An 18,764-nucleotide genomic window follows, 5' to 3' on the forward strand; every position below is an offset into this window, starting at 1 on the left:
CAGCTTTTTACCTTCGAGTTCCCTTCCCTTTTTCCCTCTGAAATGCTCCCTCTTTTTCCCTTTCCTCTTTTTCATTGTCAATTCTTTTTCAGACTCAAGTTTTTCAATTCTTTTTCCTGTTCAAGTTGAAGTTTTTCAGTTTCTGTTGTTTTTTCTTTTTCCTGTTGAAGCTGCAGTTGCTTCATCTGTAACTGAATTTTAGCTAATTCAACTGCACTACCTCTGGTTTGCTTTCTTCTTCCAATTTCAAATGTTGTGCTATTACTTCAATTATATCTACTTCCTTAGCTTCTGGTTTTAACTCTATCACCAATTTTGTTGCCAAAGCTAGTAGCATAACTTTCGTTAAGTTCCACAAGTCCCTCAGGGGATCTATCCTCCCTCCCCAGAGAAGTTGCAGCAACTGTTAAAGACATTCCGGTGGTGTAGACTTTATTCTATTACATAAGAAACCTGGTTCTTTTATTTTTTCATATACAATTATTATTACCCCACTTACAATTGAATGTCATCGGCATTGGGGTTTCATCCCTACAAGAGCCCCCAAATCAATGTCCATAATTTAACTATAAATTCTTTAAAACATATTTTACAAAAGAAACAGAAGAAATCTCGTAACACCTCACTTGATCCCTCACCTCCACTATTTAGTTTAAAGCTCTCTCTACTGCCCCAGTATATGACTCGCCAGAACACTGGTCCCAGCATGGTTCAGGTGTAGACCGTCCCAGAAGTACAGTTCCCACTTTCCCCAGTACTGGTGTCAATGCCCCATGAATCAAAACCCATTTCTCCCACACTAATCTTTGAGACATGCATTTAACTATCTAATCTTATTTACCCTACACCAATTTGCTCATGGCTCAGGTAATAACCCAGAGATTATTACCTTTGAGGTTCTGCTTTTTAATTTAGCCCCTAGCTGCTCATATTCCCTATGCAGAACCTCTTTCCAAGTCCTATCTATGACATTGCTACCCATGTGGACCACGACAACTGGATCCTCCCCCTCCCACTGTAAGTTCCTCTGCAGCCCTGAGCAGATGTCCCGAGCCCTGGCACCAGGCAGGCAACACAGCGTCTGGACTCTTGCTGTTACCCGCAGAGAACTGAGTCTATCCCCCTGACCATACTGTCCCCTACTACCACGACATTCGTATTTACTCCTACCACTTGAATGGGTTTCTGTACCATGGTGCCATGGTCACTCTCATCCATACAAGCTGAAAGAACCTCAGATCTGTTGGACAATTGCAAAGGCTGAGGCTCCTCCACTTCTACCTTCTTGATCCCCTTACCTGCCTCAGTCACAGTCACACCCTCCTGTTCCTGATCACTGACCAAATCAGAAGACCCTATCCTAAGGGGTGTGACTGCCTCCTGGTACAAAATGTCCAGGTAACTTTCCCCCTCCCTGATGTATTGCAGTGTCTGAAGCTCGGACTCCAGCTCACTGACTCTGAGCCGAAGCTCCTCGAGCTGCAGACACTTACTGCAGACGTGTTTGCCGTGGGTCACACTGCCGTCCACCAGCTCCCACATACTGTAGCTGCAACACATCACCTGCCCTGTCATCCTGATTGTGTTTTAAATAACTAATTAATTAGTTACTTAATTAATTCGTAGGAAATATTCACCAGCCAATCTATTAAGCTTTACTAAAATCAAAACAAGAAATGCTGGAAATACTCAGCAGGTCCGGCAGCATCTGTGGAGAGTGAAGCAGAGTTAACGTTTCTGATCAGTGACCCTTCATCAGAACTGGCAGAGGCTAGAATTGTAATAGGTTTTAAGCAAGTAAAGCGGGGGTGGGGAAAGAGATAACAAAAGAGAAGGCGTTGATAGGACAAAGGGTCACAGAGAATAACTGACCAGGAGGTCATGGAGCAAAGGCATACGGTGTCCGTGTCTGGCCGATTTCCTGCACCTCTACCCTCACCCCTTCCCCTCCCTCCCAGAACCGTGACAGGGTTCCCCTTGTCCTCACTTTCCGCCCCATCAGCCTCCATATCCAAAGGATCATCCTCCGCCATTTCCGTCACATCCAGTGTGATGCCACCGCCAAACGTATCTTCCCCTCCCTTCCCCTGTCAGCATTCCGAAGGGATCGTTCCCTCCGTGACACCCTCGTCCACTCCTCCATTACCCCCACCACCTCGTCCCCTTCCCCCAGCACCTTCCCCTGCAATCGCAGGAGGTGTAATACCTGCCCATTTACCTCCTCTCTCCTCACTATCCCAGGCCCCAAACACTCCTTTCAGGTGAAGCAGCGATTTACTTGTACTTCTTTCAATGTAGTATACTGTATTCGCTGCTCACAGTGTGGTCTCCTCTACATTGGGGAGACCATACGCAGACTGGGTGACCGCTTTGAGGAACACCTCCGCTCAGTCCGCAAGCAGGACCCTGAGCTTCCGGTTGCTTGCCATTTCAACACACCCCCCCCTGCTCTCATGCTCACATCTCTGTCCTGGGATTGCTGCAGTGTTCCAGTGAACATCAACGCAAGCTCGAGGAACAGCATCTCATTTACCAATTAGGCACACTACAGCCTGCCGGACTGAACATTGAGTTCAATCATTTCAGAGCATGATGGGCCCTCCTTTTTATTTCAATATTTAGTTATTTTTTTCTTTTTTCTTATGTGTTTATTTTATTTTAGTTTGTTTAGTTTGTTTCTACTGTGCCTGTCCACTGTTTTTTTCATGTTTGTGCTGGGGGCCACGCTGTTCATTTTTCTATCAATTAACACTCTCTCTGTATTAATGCATTGTCTTTCAGCACACCATTAACATATCATTTACCTTTGTTCTATGACCTTCTGGTCAGTTATTCTCGGTGACCCTGTCCTATCAACACCTTCTCTCTTGTTATTCTTGCCCCACCCCCGCTTTATTTGCTTAAAATCTTTTATATTTCTTATATCTGCCAGTTCTGATGAAGGGTCACTGACCCGAAACGTTAACTCTGCTTCTCTCTCCACAGATGCTGCCAGACCTGCTGAGTATTTCCAGCATTTCTTGTTTTTATTTCAGATTTCCAGCATCTGCAGTATTTTGCTTTTTATTAAGCATTACTACTATTAGTAAATAAAACCTTACAATTAGTAAAATTACCCGAGTTTTGAAAGATAATCGTTAAAAAACTAACCAACCAATCAACTACCTGTTTTCCTGTGGTGTCAAATTTTGATTTTTTTTTCTCTGCTCAGAATGAGGTTGTTCTGCTCTGGTGGACCGGACTGGACCGTACTGGCCCGAACCTGACCGGACTGGACTGGACTGGACTGGATAGTTCTTTAACACTGCTCGTTGGTCCTGCTCTCTCTCTCTCTCTCTCTCTCTCTCCCCTTCCCACCGCCACTCTTTTACACTGCTCCCTGGTCCCGCGTGCGCTTTCTCTCTCTCTCATTCTCTCTCTCTCTCCCCTTTCTGCCACTGCTCTTTCACACTGCTCTCTGGTCCCGCTGTCTCTCTCTCTCGGCTTCCCGCTGCTGCCGCTCTTTTGAAGTTCTCATTTGTCCTACTCTCTCTCTCTCACCCTTCCCTATCTCTGTAACCTCCTCCAGTCCCACAACCCTCCCTATCTCTGTAATCTCCTCCAGTCCCACAACCCTCCGGGATATCTGCGCTCTTCCTCTCAAGCATCCCCGATTTTAATTGCTCCACCATTGGCGACCATGTCTTCAGCTGCCGGGACCTTGACCTGTGGTTTTCCTTCCCTAAACCTCTCCGCCTCTCACTCTCTCCTCCTTTAAGACGCTTCTTAAAAGCTACTTCGTTGACCAAGCTTTTGGTCATCTGACCTCATACTTCCTTATGTGGCTCGGTGTTAAATTTTATTTGATAACACAACTGTGAAGTATCTTGAAATGTTTTACTATGTTAAAGGCGTAATATAAATGCAAGTTGTTGTTGTTAACAGTGAGCAGACATTGGAGGAGAAGATAAAGAGCTGTGAGAAATGTGGTGGAGATTTCCAGACAGAGCTCTTGTTTTGCACAAGTCGAAGGTCGCAGGGTCGGAATGGCACAACTGAAGGTAAGTGACCTCTCCCCATATGCCTAAGAGATGCTTCATTAAGATGCACACACTCTCCTTTGCCTCTCTGCACATTGTAAGTTTTTGCCAATTCCTGACACCTGAAAGCCTTTTATAACAACTGAAGTATATTTAAAGTCTAGTCAGCATTGTAATGAAGAAAATCGCAGTAGCCAAACTGCACACAGCAAGATCCCACAAAAAGCGTGAGTTCAGATAATCATACAGCACAGAAGGAGGCCATTTGACCCATCGTTCCTGTGCTGGCTGTTTGAAAGAGCAATTAGTCCCACTCCCCCGCTGTTTCTCCAGAGTCCTGCAAGTGACCAGATAATTGGTTTTAGTGATGTTGGTTGAGGGATAAACACTGGCCTGGACACCGGAGAGAACGCCCCTGCTTTCAATCGTGCCCATGGGATCTTGTACATCCACCTGGGAGGGCAGACAGGGCCTTGGTTTAACATCTCATCTGAAAGACAGCTGCTCCGACAGTGCAGCACTCCGTCAGTACTGACCCTCTGACAGTGCAGCACTCCCTCAGTACTGCCGCTCCGACAGTGCAGCACTCCCTCAGTACTGACCCTCTGACAGTGCAGCACTCCCTCAGTACTGCCGCTCCGACAGTGCAGCACTCCCTCAGTACTGACCCTCCGACAGTGCAGCACTCCGTCAGTACTGACCCTCTGACAGTGCAGCACTCCCTCAGTACTGCCGCTCCGACAGTGCAGCACTCCCTCAGTACTGACCCTCCGACAGTGCGGCACTCCCTCAGTACTGACCCTCCGACAGTGCAGCACTCCCTCAGTACTGACCCTCCGACAGTGCTGCACTCCCTCAGTACTGTCCCTCCGACAGTGCAGCACTCCCTCAGTACTGTCCCTCCGACAGTGCAGCACTCCCTCAGTACTGTCCCTCCAACAGTGCAGCACTCCCTCAGTACTGTCCCTCCGACAGTGCAGCACTCCCTCAGTACTGTCCCTCCGACAGTGCAGCACTCCCTCAGTACTGTCCCTCCGACAGTGCAGCACTCCCTCAGTACTGTCCCTCCGACAGTGCAGCACTCCCTCAGTACTGTCCCTCCGACAGTGCAGCACTCCCTCAGTACTGTCCCTCCTACAGTGCAGCACTCCCTCAGTACTGTCCCTCCGACAGTGCAGCACTCCCTCAGTACTGACCCTCCGACAGTGCAGCACTCCCTCAGTACTGTCCCTCCGACAGTGCAGCACTCCCTCAGTACTGTCCCTCCGACAGTGCAGCACTCCCTCAGTACTGTCCCTCCGACAGTGCAGCACTCCCTCAGTACTGTCCCTCCGACAGTGCAGCACTCCCTCAGTACTGTACCTCCGATAGTGCAGCACTCCCTCAGTACTGTCCCTCCGACAGTGCAGCACTCCCTCAGTAGTGACCCTCCGACAGTGCAGCACTCCCTCAGTAGTGACCCTCCGACAGTGCAGCACTCCCTCAGTACTGCTCCTCTGACAGTGCAACAGATATGCACTTGAAATGCCATAACCATCAAGGCCACAGACCAAGAGCCAAACAGTGGGATTAGGCTGGATGGTTTTTTGTTGCTGCCATACACACGATGGGTCAAATGGCCGCCTTCCGTGCTGTAATTTTCTATATTTCTATGAATTCGGAGGCCGAGGTTGTGAGCAATGAGACAGTGAACGGGATGGTGAATGGAGTTTGTTGCAATAGTATGTAGTTTGTTTGGGGGTCAATGAGACTATGGGGAAAGAGCAGGAGGAGTGGGATTCAGTGGAAATCTCTTTCAAAGAGCTGACACAGGTACGTGGAGTCTGCAGCACAAATACAGGCCATTTGGCCCAACCAGCCCATGCTGGTGTTTCTGCTGCACACAAGCCTCCTCCCACCCTTTTCATCTCACCCTATCAGCATCTCCTCTATTCCTTTCTCCCTCATTTGGGTGGTGGAGTAGGGGGGAGTGTTGAGGGGGTTGTTGAGGTCGATTAGGGTGTGTCGAGGACAGTGTTGGGGGTGGAGTAGGGGGTGTTGGACAGTTACAGGAACTGTGGGGGGAGGATCATAGGATCATAGGAAATAGGAGCAGGAGTAGGCCATTCAGCCCATCGAGCCTGCTCTGACATTCAAAGAGATCATAGCTGATCATCCACCTCGATGCTATTTTTCCCACTATCCCCATATCCCTTGATGTCATTAGCATCCAGATATCTATTGATTTCTGTCTTGAACATGCTCAATGATTGAGCTTCCACAGCCCTCTGGGGTAGAGAATTCCACAGATTCACCACCCCCTGAGTGAAGAAATTCCTCCTCATCTCAGTCTTAAATGGCCTGCCCCTTATTCTGAGACTGTGTCCCCTTGTTCTAGACTCACCAGCCAGAGGAAACATCCTACCCTGTCACACCCTGTAAGAATTTTGTACGTTTCAATGAGATCACCTCTCATTCTTCGAAACTCTCAAGAAAACAGACCCAGCTTCCTCAATCTCTACTCATAGGACAGTCCCACCATCCCAGGAATTAGTCTGGCGAACCTTGGTGCACTCTGTCTATGGCAAGTATATCCTTCCTTAGATAAGGAGTCCAAAACAGTACACAATACCCCAGGTCTGGTCTCACCAAGGTTTTATACAATTGCAGCAAGACATCTTTACTCCTGTACTCAAATCCCCTTGCAATGAAGGCCAACATACCATTTGCCTTCTTAATTGCTTGCTGCACCTGCATATTGGCTTTTAGTGACCCATGAACAAGGACACCCAGGTCTCTTTGGACATTAACACTTCCCAACCTCTCACCATTTAAGAAATACTCTGTCTTTCTGTTTTTTCTACCAAAAAGGATCATTTCACACTTATTCACATTATATTCCATCTGCCATGTTCTTGCCCATTCACTTAGCCTGTCCAAATCCTCTTCAAGCCTCCTTGCATCCTCCTCACAACTGACATTCCCACTAGTTTTGCGTCATCAGCAAATCTGGAAATATTACACTTGGTCCCCACATCCAAATCATTTATATAAATTGTGAACAGTTGTGGCCCAAGCACTGATCCTTGCAGTACCCCACTAATAACAGTCTGTCATCCTGAGAATGACCCGTTTATTCCTACTCTCTCTTTTCTGTCTGTTAACCAATTCTCAATCCATACCAGTATATTACCCCCAATCCCATGTGCTCTAATTTTGTTTACTAAGCTCCTGTGTGAGACCTTACCAAAAGCCTTCTGAAAATCCAAATACACCACTTCCACTGGTTCTCCTTTATCTATGCTACAAGTAACATCCTCAAAAAACTCCAACAGGTTTGTCAAACATGATTCCTTCTCATAATCCAAGTTGACTCTGCCCAATCATATCATTATTTTCTAAGTGTCCAGTTTTCACATCCTTTATAATAGATTCTAACATTTTCTCTACTACTGACGTCAAACTAACAGGTCTATAGTTCTCCATTTTCTCTCCCTCCTTTCTTAAAAGTGGGGTTACATTTGCTACTTTCCAGTCTGCAGGAACCTTTCCAGAATCTGTAGAAATTTGAAAGATAATCACCAATACATCCACCATCTCTATAACCACTAGGATGTAGCTCATCTGGTCCAGGGGATTTATTAACTTTCAATCCAGTTAACTTTTCAAGTACTACCTCTTTACTAATACTAATTTCTTTCAGTTCCTCATTTTTACAAATCCCTTAGTTCCCTTGTACTTCTGGAAGATTTTCTGTGTCTTCCTCCATGAAGACAGACACAAAGAGCTGGATTTTTAGAGCCCGCCCCCGCTGTCGGTGTGGGCTGCAAGCTGAAGAGCCACCGTGATCTCCCACGTGGCGGCTCATTTCAATACCCAGGGCGGCCCCTCCCCTCAGTCACGTGGAGGGGGCCTGCTGTCCGTCACCGGCAATGGCGTCAGCTACCAGTGCACAGGCGCTATTTTTAAAGGGCAGCCAGCCCTGTTGGCAAATTTGAATTTTTAAAGAGAACCCCCCCCCCACCACCACAAAATTTATAAACTAAATTTCTGACGCCCCTTTCCCAGGCCCCAATAACAATTACATTAACTCTTTTCCCTTCCCTCCCAAAACACTTAGCTTTTAAATCTGACCTTCCCCACCCCCCCCCCCCCCCAACAAGACTGCACAAAGTTTAAAGTTCACCCCGTCCCACCATCCCCTACACCAATGATATGATTTTTACCCCACCCCCCTCACCCCTCACTGAAAAACTTACCTCCTCTTCCCTCCCCACCAGTGTTCTGCCTCGTCTCCCCGGACAGGGATCCGAAGGCACAGGGGTGCCGACCAGCAGCACAACGATTGCACCTAGACAGGCGGCGGGAGCATAAGCATAATTAATTCATTGATTTAAATGTATTTACATATGTTAATGGCTGTCACATCAACAAAGTGGGGTGGGGCCGCCATGAGGCCTCGCTGCTGCTGGCAATGTTGGGCCAGGCCCTCCTGGCGTCAGGGTGTGTGGTAGCCCTTACGTAGAGGCATTTACTGGCCCCCCTGCCCAGACCCCCGACGTCGGGGGGGAAGGGTGGGGGGTCTGTAAAATTCAGCCCAATGTAAAAGTCTGTCATATTGTGGTCACTATTTCCTAATGGCTTCTTTACAGCAAGGTTATTAATTAGCCCTTTCTCATTACGTAATACTAAATCTAAAATAGCCTGATCCTTAGTTGGTTCTTCAACATACTGCTCCAGAAACCCATCTCGTATACATTCCAAGAATTCATCCTTCACAGCATTAGTGCTAATTAGGTTTACCCAATCCATATGTAAATTGAAGTCCCCATTATTACCGTATTGCCCATGCTACATGCAGCTATAATTTCCTGATTTATACCGTGCCCAACACTACCACTACAGTTTGGTGGCCTATAAACAACTCCTACCAATGTTTGCTGCCCCTTCCTGTTTCTCAGCTCCACCTAAACTGATTCTACATCTCGCTCCTTCGATCTAAGATCCTCTTTCACTAATGTACTTATCCAGTCTCTTATTAACAGCGCTACCTCAAATCCTTTTCCTCTCTGCCTATCCTTCGTAAATGACGAATATCCCTGAATATTCAGTTCCCAGTCCTGGTCATCCTGTAACTACATCTGCATTATGGCAATTAAATCATACCCATTCACCTCAATTTGTGCCTTCAAATCATCAACTTAGTTGTGAATGCAGTGTGCATTCAGATAGAGTGCCCTTAACTTTGGTTTTAACATTATTCCTCATTCCGATCCTGTTTAATGTTTGCCTTCATCTCGTCTAATTTCACTTACTACTTTTCTACTTCCTGTTGTACGTTTTGCTTCCCTCCAATCTGAGCTCCCTCTTATGTTCCCAACCCCCCTGATAATTTAATTTAAACTCTCGCCAACAGCACAAACAAATCTCCCTGCAAAGATATTAGTCCCAGTCCTATTAAGGTGTAGCCTGTCCATCTTGTACAGGTCAACTACCCCAGAACTGGTCCCAAAGTCTCAGAAATCTGATGCCTTCTGTCCGATACCAATTCTCCAGTCACGTGTTCAATCGATCAATCCTCCTATTCCTATGCTCACTAGCACATGGTACTGGGAGTAATCCTAAAATTACTACTCTTGACGTCCTGCTTCGTAATCTCCTTCCTAGCTCCCTAAAATCTGCTTTCAGGACCTCATCCCCCCCCTTGTTTATTTTGTTGGTACCAATGTGGCTAGTGTGGGGAGGTTTGGATAGGGGGTGTGTTGAGGGGGCGTGTTGGGGGTGGTGTAGGGCGTATTTGCGGCAGTGTTGGGATGGAGTAGGGGGATTTGGAGCCAAGTTGGGACAGAGTAGGGGGGATTGAGAACCAAATTGAGACGGAGAAGGAGGGATTTGGGGCAGTGTTGCATGGACTTTTGTGGGGGGAGTGTGGGGAGGTTGGAGTAGGGGGAGTAGTTTGGTGGGGGGAGTGTGGGGAGGTTTGGAGTGGGGGTGTAGTTGGGTGGGGGGAGTGTGGGGAGGTTTGGAGTGGGGGGTGTAGTTGGGTGGGGGGAGTGTGGGGAGGTTTGGAGTGGGGGCTGTAGTTCGGTGGGGGGAGTGTGGGGTGGTTTGGAGTGGGGGGTGTAGTTGGGTGGGGGGAGTGTGGAGGGGTTTGGAGTGGGGGGGTGTAGTTGGGTGGGGGGAGTGTGGGGGGGGGTTTGGAGTGGGGGGGTGTAGTTGGGTGGGGGGAGTGTGGGGAGGTTTGGAGTGGGGGGGTGCAGTTGGGTGGGGGCATTCTGGGGAGGTTTGGAGTGGGTGGGTGTAGTTGGGTGGGGGGGAGTGTGGGGAGGTTTGGAGTGGGGGGGTGTAGTTGGATGGGGGGAGTGTGGGGAGGTTTGGAGTGGGGGGGTGCAGTTGGGTGGGGGCATTCTGGGGAGGTTTGGAGTGGGTGGGTGTAGTTGGGTGGGGGGAGTGTGGGGAGGTTTGGAGTGGGGGGAGTGTGGGGAGGTTTGGAGTGGGGGGGTGTAGTTGGGTGGGGGGAGTGTGGGGAGGTTTGGAGAGGGGGGGTGTAGTTGGGTGGGGGGAGTGTGGGGAGGTTTGGAGTGGGGGGGTGCAGTTGGGTGGGGGCAGTGTGGGGAGGTTTGGAGTGGGGGGAGTGTGGGGAGGTTTAGAGAGGGGGGGTGTAGTTGGGCGGGGGGATTGTGGGGAGGTTTGGAGTGGGGGGGTGTAGTTGGGTGGGGGGAGTGTGGGGAGGTTTGGAGAGGGGGGGTGTAGTTGGGTGGGGGGAGTGTGGGGAGGTTTGGAGAGGGGGGGTGCAGTTGGGCGGGGGGAGTGTGGGGAGGTTTGGAGTGGGGGGGTGCAGTTGGGTGGGGGGAGTGTAAGGTTAATCCGGATGAATTACAATGGGGAGAATGGTTTTCCTCATTGATAAGTACCTCATCTCTCCGTTGTCTTCCAGCTCCTGGTATAAAGTTAATCACCTTTAATTTTACAGCTTCAAAGAGCTGCGTGACTCAACAGAATATCCACAACACTTATAACGTAACCGGAAATTTTGTCAGTGGCTCCTGTACGATGAATATAGAGGAACAGGTAAATCTATTGGTTTAGTTGTGAGGGACCTCTGTCTGAATGAAATGCTGGAATGTTTCGAGGGAATGCCGACTCCCATTATTGCATGTCCAGGAAATCTGCATCTCACGCCAGCTACTTGTCTGTCAGGAACTCCCAGGCAGTGCGGACAGAAACCTTCACTTCACCCGACGCCTCACACTATCAGATTCAGCTGCTTAAACCTGATCTAATGGTTGCAGAATGGGTTAATGTGACATTGCTGTGGTCACTATTCCAACACAGGCGTTAACACACTTCGTGTGAAAAGTTGAACATTTTGGCTAAAAGATAGACTTGTCTTGAGAAATGTCACAAGGATGGCCCTTGAGCATCACCAACCATCATTTCTGGGTTACTGTCTCACACTGCTGATTGCCTCTCAGCTCCAATTGTATATTCTGCTGGTGAGATTTGCTCTATTCGATAACGCGAGGTGTCAGTGCCTGATGGTGATTTGCTGTTTCCAGGATTTAGGGTAGAATGCTTCGCAGGCAGATATAGAACAGGCCACTTGGGGCATGACCTTCACTCTGATAACTGTGCATTAACTCCTTATTGCTCCTGTGTGACAAACTCACTTCACGCCATCGGCCTTGGTGCTCTCTTCAAATAAGATTGAGTCACACTTGTTAGGGATCGGACAACTAACTCAAAACTCATTTTGTAGGAGGAACTGGGGAATTTTTCAAGCCTGTCTGAGCTGGATTCAAAGCTAGACTCATGAACAGTGTTACTGAGCACACTGCCCAATCTCCCAAGTCTATCAGTCAAGACTCTGGCTCCGGTGTCAAATTACTGTTATTTTTAAGTGTCATAGAGTCATTACAGCACAGAAGGAGGCCATTCAGCCCATCGAGTCCATGCCAACTCTATTCCTGTAGCTCTGCAAGTTTATTTCCCTCAAGTGTCCATCCAATATCCTTTTGAAATCGTTCACCATCTCTGCTTCCACCACCCTCATAGACAGCGAGTTCCAGGTCATTACCACTCGCTGTGTAAAAGTGATACAGAATTCCACGCGTGAGACAGAAAATGTGTGTTTGATGTACAACTTTTCTGAGTGTAAAGATATAAATTACAATGATTCGAATGCATTTCCGTTTCAGAGATATTTATATGAATTTCTGAATTAGGGAATCTGAAACCAGTTACACTGTAATAAAGTTTTTCATCTTCACAGGAATTCCATCCCGCCTGTTAACCATTCCCAAGAAAGTGATGGGAACATTTATCCGTTTCTCAAGCTGAATAGACTTGGAGCAACCCAGCGTGCTTTCCTTTATCCCTATTCCACACCTGGACAGAGCTCAGTGACAACTCCCTCTGATCGTACTGCTTAATCCAGAGCTGTCTGTTCCCTGCTGAATCCGAGAGCTGCATTATTTGGCCAGTCTGTGTTGCAGTCACCCTGGAAGTGTCGACATGTGGTCCTGTGAAATGTTTCAGCAAAGATTCCTCAGCACGGGGACATTGAGGAGACAATTAGCACCTTTCATTCTTCAAAATCCTTTGCTTGTACAAAAAGGTTTTAATTAGAAACCATATTAATGGCCATTTTAAGTATATTTTTTCAGGATCCTAAGCTTTTAGTTTCTCCCTTCTCCCTCTGAAGCAGGTCACGGGGCAGTGAATGGAAAGGACCTCCAACTGACTATTTACTCCCTGTTGTGTGAAGGTCCACGGCCTCTAATCTGCAGTCTAACTACCATCCAGGACTCAATGACAATGAGGGCAAAATCTTGCAGAAAGAACACAGTGATCATCAGATCCTTGAGCCCTGATATTTACAGTGAGGAATCTGGGAGGATGTCTAGCAGTCGGGAAATCCAGAAGAAGGGATATCACCCAGGTCCTGCCTAGTTTAATGACTGGACCTGATTAACATTTTTGTAATGGTGTTCCCCAGCCGCAGCCAATTGAATTGAGAAGTTTTTGGATGGGTAGGTCTGCACAGTAGGCACAGTCAGGGAGTGGAGAAGGGAGAGGGAGAGATTAGAGAGAGTGGGGGGCCCAGAGGAGCAGGGGGTGCAGGGTATTGTTGGGCGGAGGGGGCCAGAGAGAGCAGGGGGACGGGGGTGGGGTATTGATGGGCGATCCATAGAGATTGAGAGAAGAGGAAGAAGATTGGGGACTGGGGAAGACATTGGGAGAGGGCATGGGATTGAGGGGTATGGGTCCGATTGCGAGGGCAGATGTCTGATCTGTGTGGGAGGTTAACACATTCATTTGGGGGACCAGGGGAAGCAGTCGGAATCTGCTTGGCCCACACACAATGCTGGGAAGATCATTAACCCATTCTATGCAGAATTCCTCACCTCCCTTCAGCTGACAGGATCCCGGAGGCCTGGTTAACAACACCAGCTATCATTAAAGCTGATGTACACAGTTTCATTATAATATTTAAATGAGTGGCTCTCCTCCCGTGCATGGAATAGTCATCGTCTCCTTTCCAGCCTCTGTTCAAACTGGAAGTGAGTGTGTTGTAGGGCAGACGGGTCTGGCTTTGAGATGGTTTTACATTTGAACTTCCCGCCCGACACAAACAGGCCTATTTTCTTGAAGATTAAAATTCCCCCAACGACCTCTACAATTTTCTTTGTGTTAATGGTCACTGGAACGTTGCACAGTGTCTCCTGTAAATGTAGATATCCTGCATTCAGTCCCTCAGTAATGACAGTGAATGTAAATCGTGCTAAGACTGAGGCTGAGACACTCTGCTTCCTCCAACACTGCTCTTCTAATGAGCTTCCTCTTCCTCTTCCTCCCCCCTTCTGATTCATAATCCAATTCACAACTTCCAATGAATGACCTTTCACTGGGCTATCAGCCACTTGGTATGGTCACTGTGTGATATGATTGTTTCTGCAACCGATAAGAAGCCATGTTATCAGAATATTGTGATTTTCTTGAGACACTGGGGGTGAAAATAACCCTGAGTGTTCTCTCACTCACATTGACCCCCAATCTGACACTGCGCCATTTAAAAATTCTCATCCTTGTTGTTAACTCCCTCAAGCCTCACCCCCCCTCTCTCTGTAACCCCCCTCGAGCCTCACCCCTCCCTCTCTCTGTAACCACCCTCGAGCCTCACCCCTCCCTCTCTCTGTAACCCCCCTTGAGCCTCATCCCTCCCTCTCTCTGTCAACCGCTCGAGCCTCACCCCTCCCTCTCTCTGTCAACCCCTCGAGCCTCACCCCTCCCTCTCTCTCTAACCCCCTCGAGCCTCACCCTTCCCTTTCTCTCTAACCCCCTCGAGCCTCACCCCTCCCTCTCTGTAACCCCCCTCGAGCCTCACCCCTCCCTCTCTCTCTAACCCCCCTCGCGCCTCATCCCTCCCCCTCTCTAACCCCCTCGAGCCTCACCCCTCCCTCTCTCTGTAACCCCCCTCGAGCCTCACCCCTCCCTCTCTCTGTAACCCCCCTCGAGGCTCATCCCTCCCTCTCGCTGTAACCCCCCTCTCGCCTCACCCTTCCCTTTCTCTCTAGCCCCCTCGAGCCTCACCCCTCCCTCTCTCTGCAACCCCCCTCGAGCCTCACCCCTCCCTCTCTCTCTAACCCCCCTCGCGCCTCATCCCTCCCCCTCTCTAACCCCCTCGAGCCTCACCCCTCCCTCTCTCTGTAACCCCCCTCGAGCCTCACCCCTCCCTCTCTCTGTAACCCCCCTCGAGGCTCATCCCTCCCTCTCGCTGTAACCCCCCTCTCGCCTCACCCTTCCATCTCTCTGTAACCCCCTCGTGCCTCACCCCTCCCTCTCTCTGCAACCCCCCTCGAGCCTCACCCCTCCCTCTCTCTGTAAACCCCCTCCATCTTTACAACCCTCCGAGGTCTCTGTGCTCCTCTAATTCTGACCTCTTGACCATCCTCAATTTTAATTGCTCCACCATTGGTGGCTGTGCCTTCAGTTGCCTGGACCCTAAGCTCTGAAATTCCCTCCCTAAACCTCTCTGCCTCACTTTCCTCCTTTAAGACACTCCTTAAAAACTACCTCTTTGACTGAACTTTTAGCCACTGTCCTAATATCTCCTTATCTAGCTTGTGTGTCTAATATCACTGATCTCTGATATTGTTACTTCTGTCAGTTAGAGGAAGTCAAGGTGTTGGAAGGGTTAATGTTTGAAGAATGGGATTTCACTGTTCCCCACCATAGTGAGCCCTGACACAGTGGAAACAGGAGAATGATGAAGCGTTGGGTTCACTATGAAGTCAACACCATCATTGTACAAATGCAGGTCTAAACTGAACAGATGTATAAGGTCAGAGAGCTCAGGGAGTTGTCTCTGTGTCTGAAATTCTTGTCTTTGTGAGCTGTACAAAGGAATCACTACTGTATGTGGATGTAGTGATTCCTACTGAGCCTATTGGCCAGTCTTTCTGCCATCTCCAATATTTTTGACTCCAAAAGAACAAAAATATTGAAAAAAATGGAAAAAGCACACACCATATTTCTCACTAGGTCTGTGATAGTTCTCATGGGTTACTCATGTTCTGGAGATTCTGATCAGTGGCAAGACTAGCATTTATTGCCTATCCCCAGTCACCATTGAGAAGATGGTATCACAGAATGCTATGGGACAGGAGGCCATTCATGTTTGTGCTGGCTCATTGGCAGAGCTACCTTGGTGGTGGATGAACTGCTAATGGTTTGACATACCCGAACGGTTTTCTCGGCCACTTCACACAGTTGTGAAGAATCAACCATATTAGTTTGGGACAGCAGTTATAGACTAGCGACTGTCAAGGCCCCAAGCTCTGAATTCGCTCCCTAAACCTTTCCAGCTCCAGTTTTGTTTTATAATGTTTCTGTGAGACACCTTGGAATATATTATTACATTAAAGATGCTATAAAAATACAAGTTGTTATTGTTAATTACGTCTAGGCCAAGACTGGGTAAGGACGGCAGATTTCCATCCTGAAAGGGACATTTGTAAACCAGATAGATTTTTATGACAATCTCACTGCTTGATGGATGGGGGGGGGGGGGAGGGGGTGGGGGGGGGAACATCTACCTATAGTACACCCCTGTTATTATGCAAAACGGGATTTCGGACAGACTAGCTGACACAAGCACCCTCACTGTCTGGACAGATTCATAGAGTTGAAGAGATCCTGGGACAGTAAGTTTTAAATTATTTTTGTGGGGACAAGAGTGTTTGTCGAGGTTAGAATCGCCCCAATACAATCACACATTGTGGAATTTAGCCATTGGAGTGTACTTGTGGCTTAGTGGGTTGCACACTCACTTGAAGGAACATAGGAACAGAAATCAGTCATTCAGCCCATCGAGCCTGCTCTGCCATTCAATACGATCATGGCTGATCATCCATTTCAATGCCTTTTTCCCACACTATCTCCATATCTCTTTATGTCATTTGTATTTAGAAATCTGTCAATCTCTGCTTTAAACATACTCAATGACTGAGCTTCCACAGCCCTCTGGGGTAGAGAATTCCAAAGATTCACAAACCTCTGGGTAAAGAAATTTCTCCTCATCTCTGTCTTAAGTGGCTTCCCCCTTATTTTGAAATTGTGTCCCCTGGTTCTAGACTCCGCAACCAGGGGAAACATCTTAACTGAATCTACCCTGTCAGTATTTTGTAGGTTTCAATGAGATCACCTCTCATTCTTCGAAACCAGAGAATACAGGCCCAGTTTCCCCAATCTCTCTTCAAAGGACAGTCTCACAATCCAGACTCTGCCTGTAATGGACCCACATTTGTTTTAGCCAGACATTTCCTTTTTACGTACTTACAGAAGCTTTTACAATCTGTTTTTATGTTTTTTGTTAGTTTACATTCATATTCTATTCTCCCTTTATCAGTTTCTTGGTCCTCCTTTGCTGTGATCTAAAATCCTCTCAATCCTCAGGTTTACGACTATTTCTGGCAATTTTATAGGCCTTTTCATTTAATCTTATACAATGCATAACTTCCTTTGTTAGCCAAAGTTGACCGCCTTTACTTTTGGGGTTTTGAAGGGATGTCTAGTTGCTGTAAACTATGTAATATTTCTTTCAAGACTATCCATTGTCTACACACTGTCATACCTTTTAATGTATTTTCCCAATCCACCTCAGCCAATTTGCCCCTCATACCTTCATCATTTCCTTTGTTCAAATTTAACACCCTGGCTTCAGATTGAACTACCTCACCTTCAAACATAGTGTAAAATTATATCATATTACGGTCACTCGTCCCGAAAGTTTCTTTTGCAACAAGATTATTAATTAGCCCTTTCTCATTACATAATACTAGATCTAAAATAGCCTGTATCTTAGCTCCACCCAAATAGATTCCACATTTTGTTCTTCTGATCTGAGACTTCCCTTACTATAGTACTGATCCCATCCCTCATTATCAGTGCAACACCACCTCTTCCTTTTTCCTGTCCTTCCTAAATGTCGAATATCCGTGAATATTCAGTTCCCAGACTTGGTCAGGGGTTCAAGTCTCTCCTGAGACTGAAGCACAAAATGCAGATGGACACCCACAGTGCAGTACCAAGGGAGCACTGCACTATTGGAGGGGCAGTACCGAGGGAGCACTACACTATTGCAGGGGCAGTACCGAGGGAGCACTGCACTATTGGAGGGGCAGTACCGAGGGAGATCTGCACTATTGGAGGGGCAGTACCGAGGGAGATCTGCACTATTGGAGGGGCAGTACCGAGGGAGCTCTGCACTATTGGAGGGGCAGTACCGAGGGAGCTCTGCACTATTGGAGTGTCAGTACCGAGGGAGAATTGCACTATTGGAGTGTCAGTACCGAGGGAGAATTGCACTATTGGAGGGGCAGTACCGAGGGAGAATTGCACTATTGGAGGGTCAGTACCGAGGGAGAATTGCACTATTGGAGGGGCAGTACCGAGGGAGCATTGCACTATTGGAGGGGCAGTACCAAGGGAGAATTGCACTATTGGAGGGGCAGTACCGAGGGAGAATTGCACTATTGGAGGGGCAGTACCGAGGGAGAATTGCACTATTGGAGGGTCAGTACCGAGGGAGAATTGCACTATTGGAGGGGCAGTACCGAGGGAGCATTGCACTATTGGAGGGGCAGTACCGAGGGAGAATTGCACTATTGGAGTGGCAGTACCGAGGGAGAACAGCACTATTGGAGTATCAGTACCGAGGGAGAATTGCACTATTGGAGGGGCAGTACCGAGGGAGCACTGCACTATTGGAGGGGCAGTACCGAGGGAGCACTGCACTGTTGGAGGGGCAGTACCGAGGGAGCACTGCACTATTGGAGGGGCAGTACCGAGGGAGAATTGCACTATTGGAGGGGCAGTACTGAGGGAGCACTGCACTGTTGGAGGGGCAGTACCGAGGGAGCATTGCACTATTGGAGGGGCAGTACCGAGGGAGCACAGCACTATTGGAGTGGCAGTACCGAGGGAGAACAGCACTATTGGAGGGGCACTACCGAGGGAGAACTGCCCTATTGGAGGGACAGTACCGAGGGAGCACTGAGCTATTGGAGGGGCAGTACTGAGGGAGCATTGCACTATTGGAGGGGCAGTACCGAGGGAGCACTGCACTATTGGAGGGGCAGTACCGAGGGAGCACAGCACTATTGGAGGGGCAGTACCGAGGGAGCACAGCACTATTGGAGGGGCAGTACCGAGGGAGAATTGCACTATTGGAGGGACACTACCGAGGGAGAACTGCCCTATTGG

General features: G+C 48.2%; 1 protein-coding gene across 1 annotated transcript in view; it reads left to right on the forward strand.

Moving 5' to 3' along the window:
- Nucleotides 1–15,942, forward strand: part of si:ch211-210p4.6 (malignant fibrous histiocytoma-amplified sequence 1) — a 104,880-nt gene extending 88,938 nt beyond the window's left edge. Inside the window, exons 9-11 of the mRNA XM_068046745.1 lie at nucleotides 3,925–4,040; nucleotides 10,972–11,069; nucleotides 12,271–15,942. Of these exons, the coding sequence (XP_067902846.1) occupies nucleotides 3,925–4,040; nucleotides 10,972–11,069; nucleotides 12,271–12,291 (235 nt within the window). The 3' untranslated portion in view covers nucleotides 12,292–15,942. The remainder of the gene's footprint in view (nucleotides 1–3,924; nucleotides 4,041–10,971; nucleotides 11,070–12,270) is intronic.
- The last annotated feature ends 2,822 nt before the right edge of the window (nucleotides 15,943–18,764 follow it).

The sequence above is a fragment of the Heterodontus francisci genome, chromosome 14, assembly GCF_036365525.1.
Source record: "Heterodontus francisci isolate sHetFra1 chromosome 14, sHetFra1.hap1, whole genome shotgun sequence".
Classification (NCBI taxonomy): Eukaryota; Metazoa; Chordata; class Chondrichthyes; order Heterodontiformes; family Heterodontidae; genus Heterodontus; species Heterodontus francisci.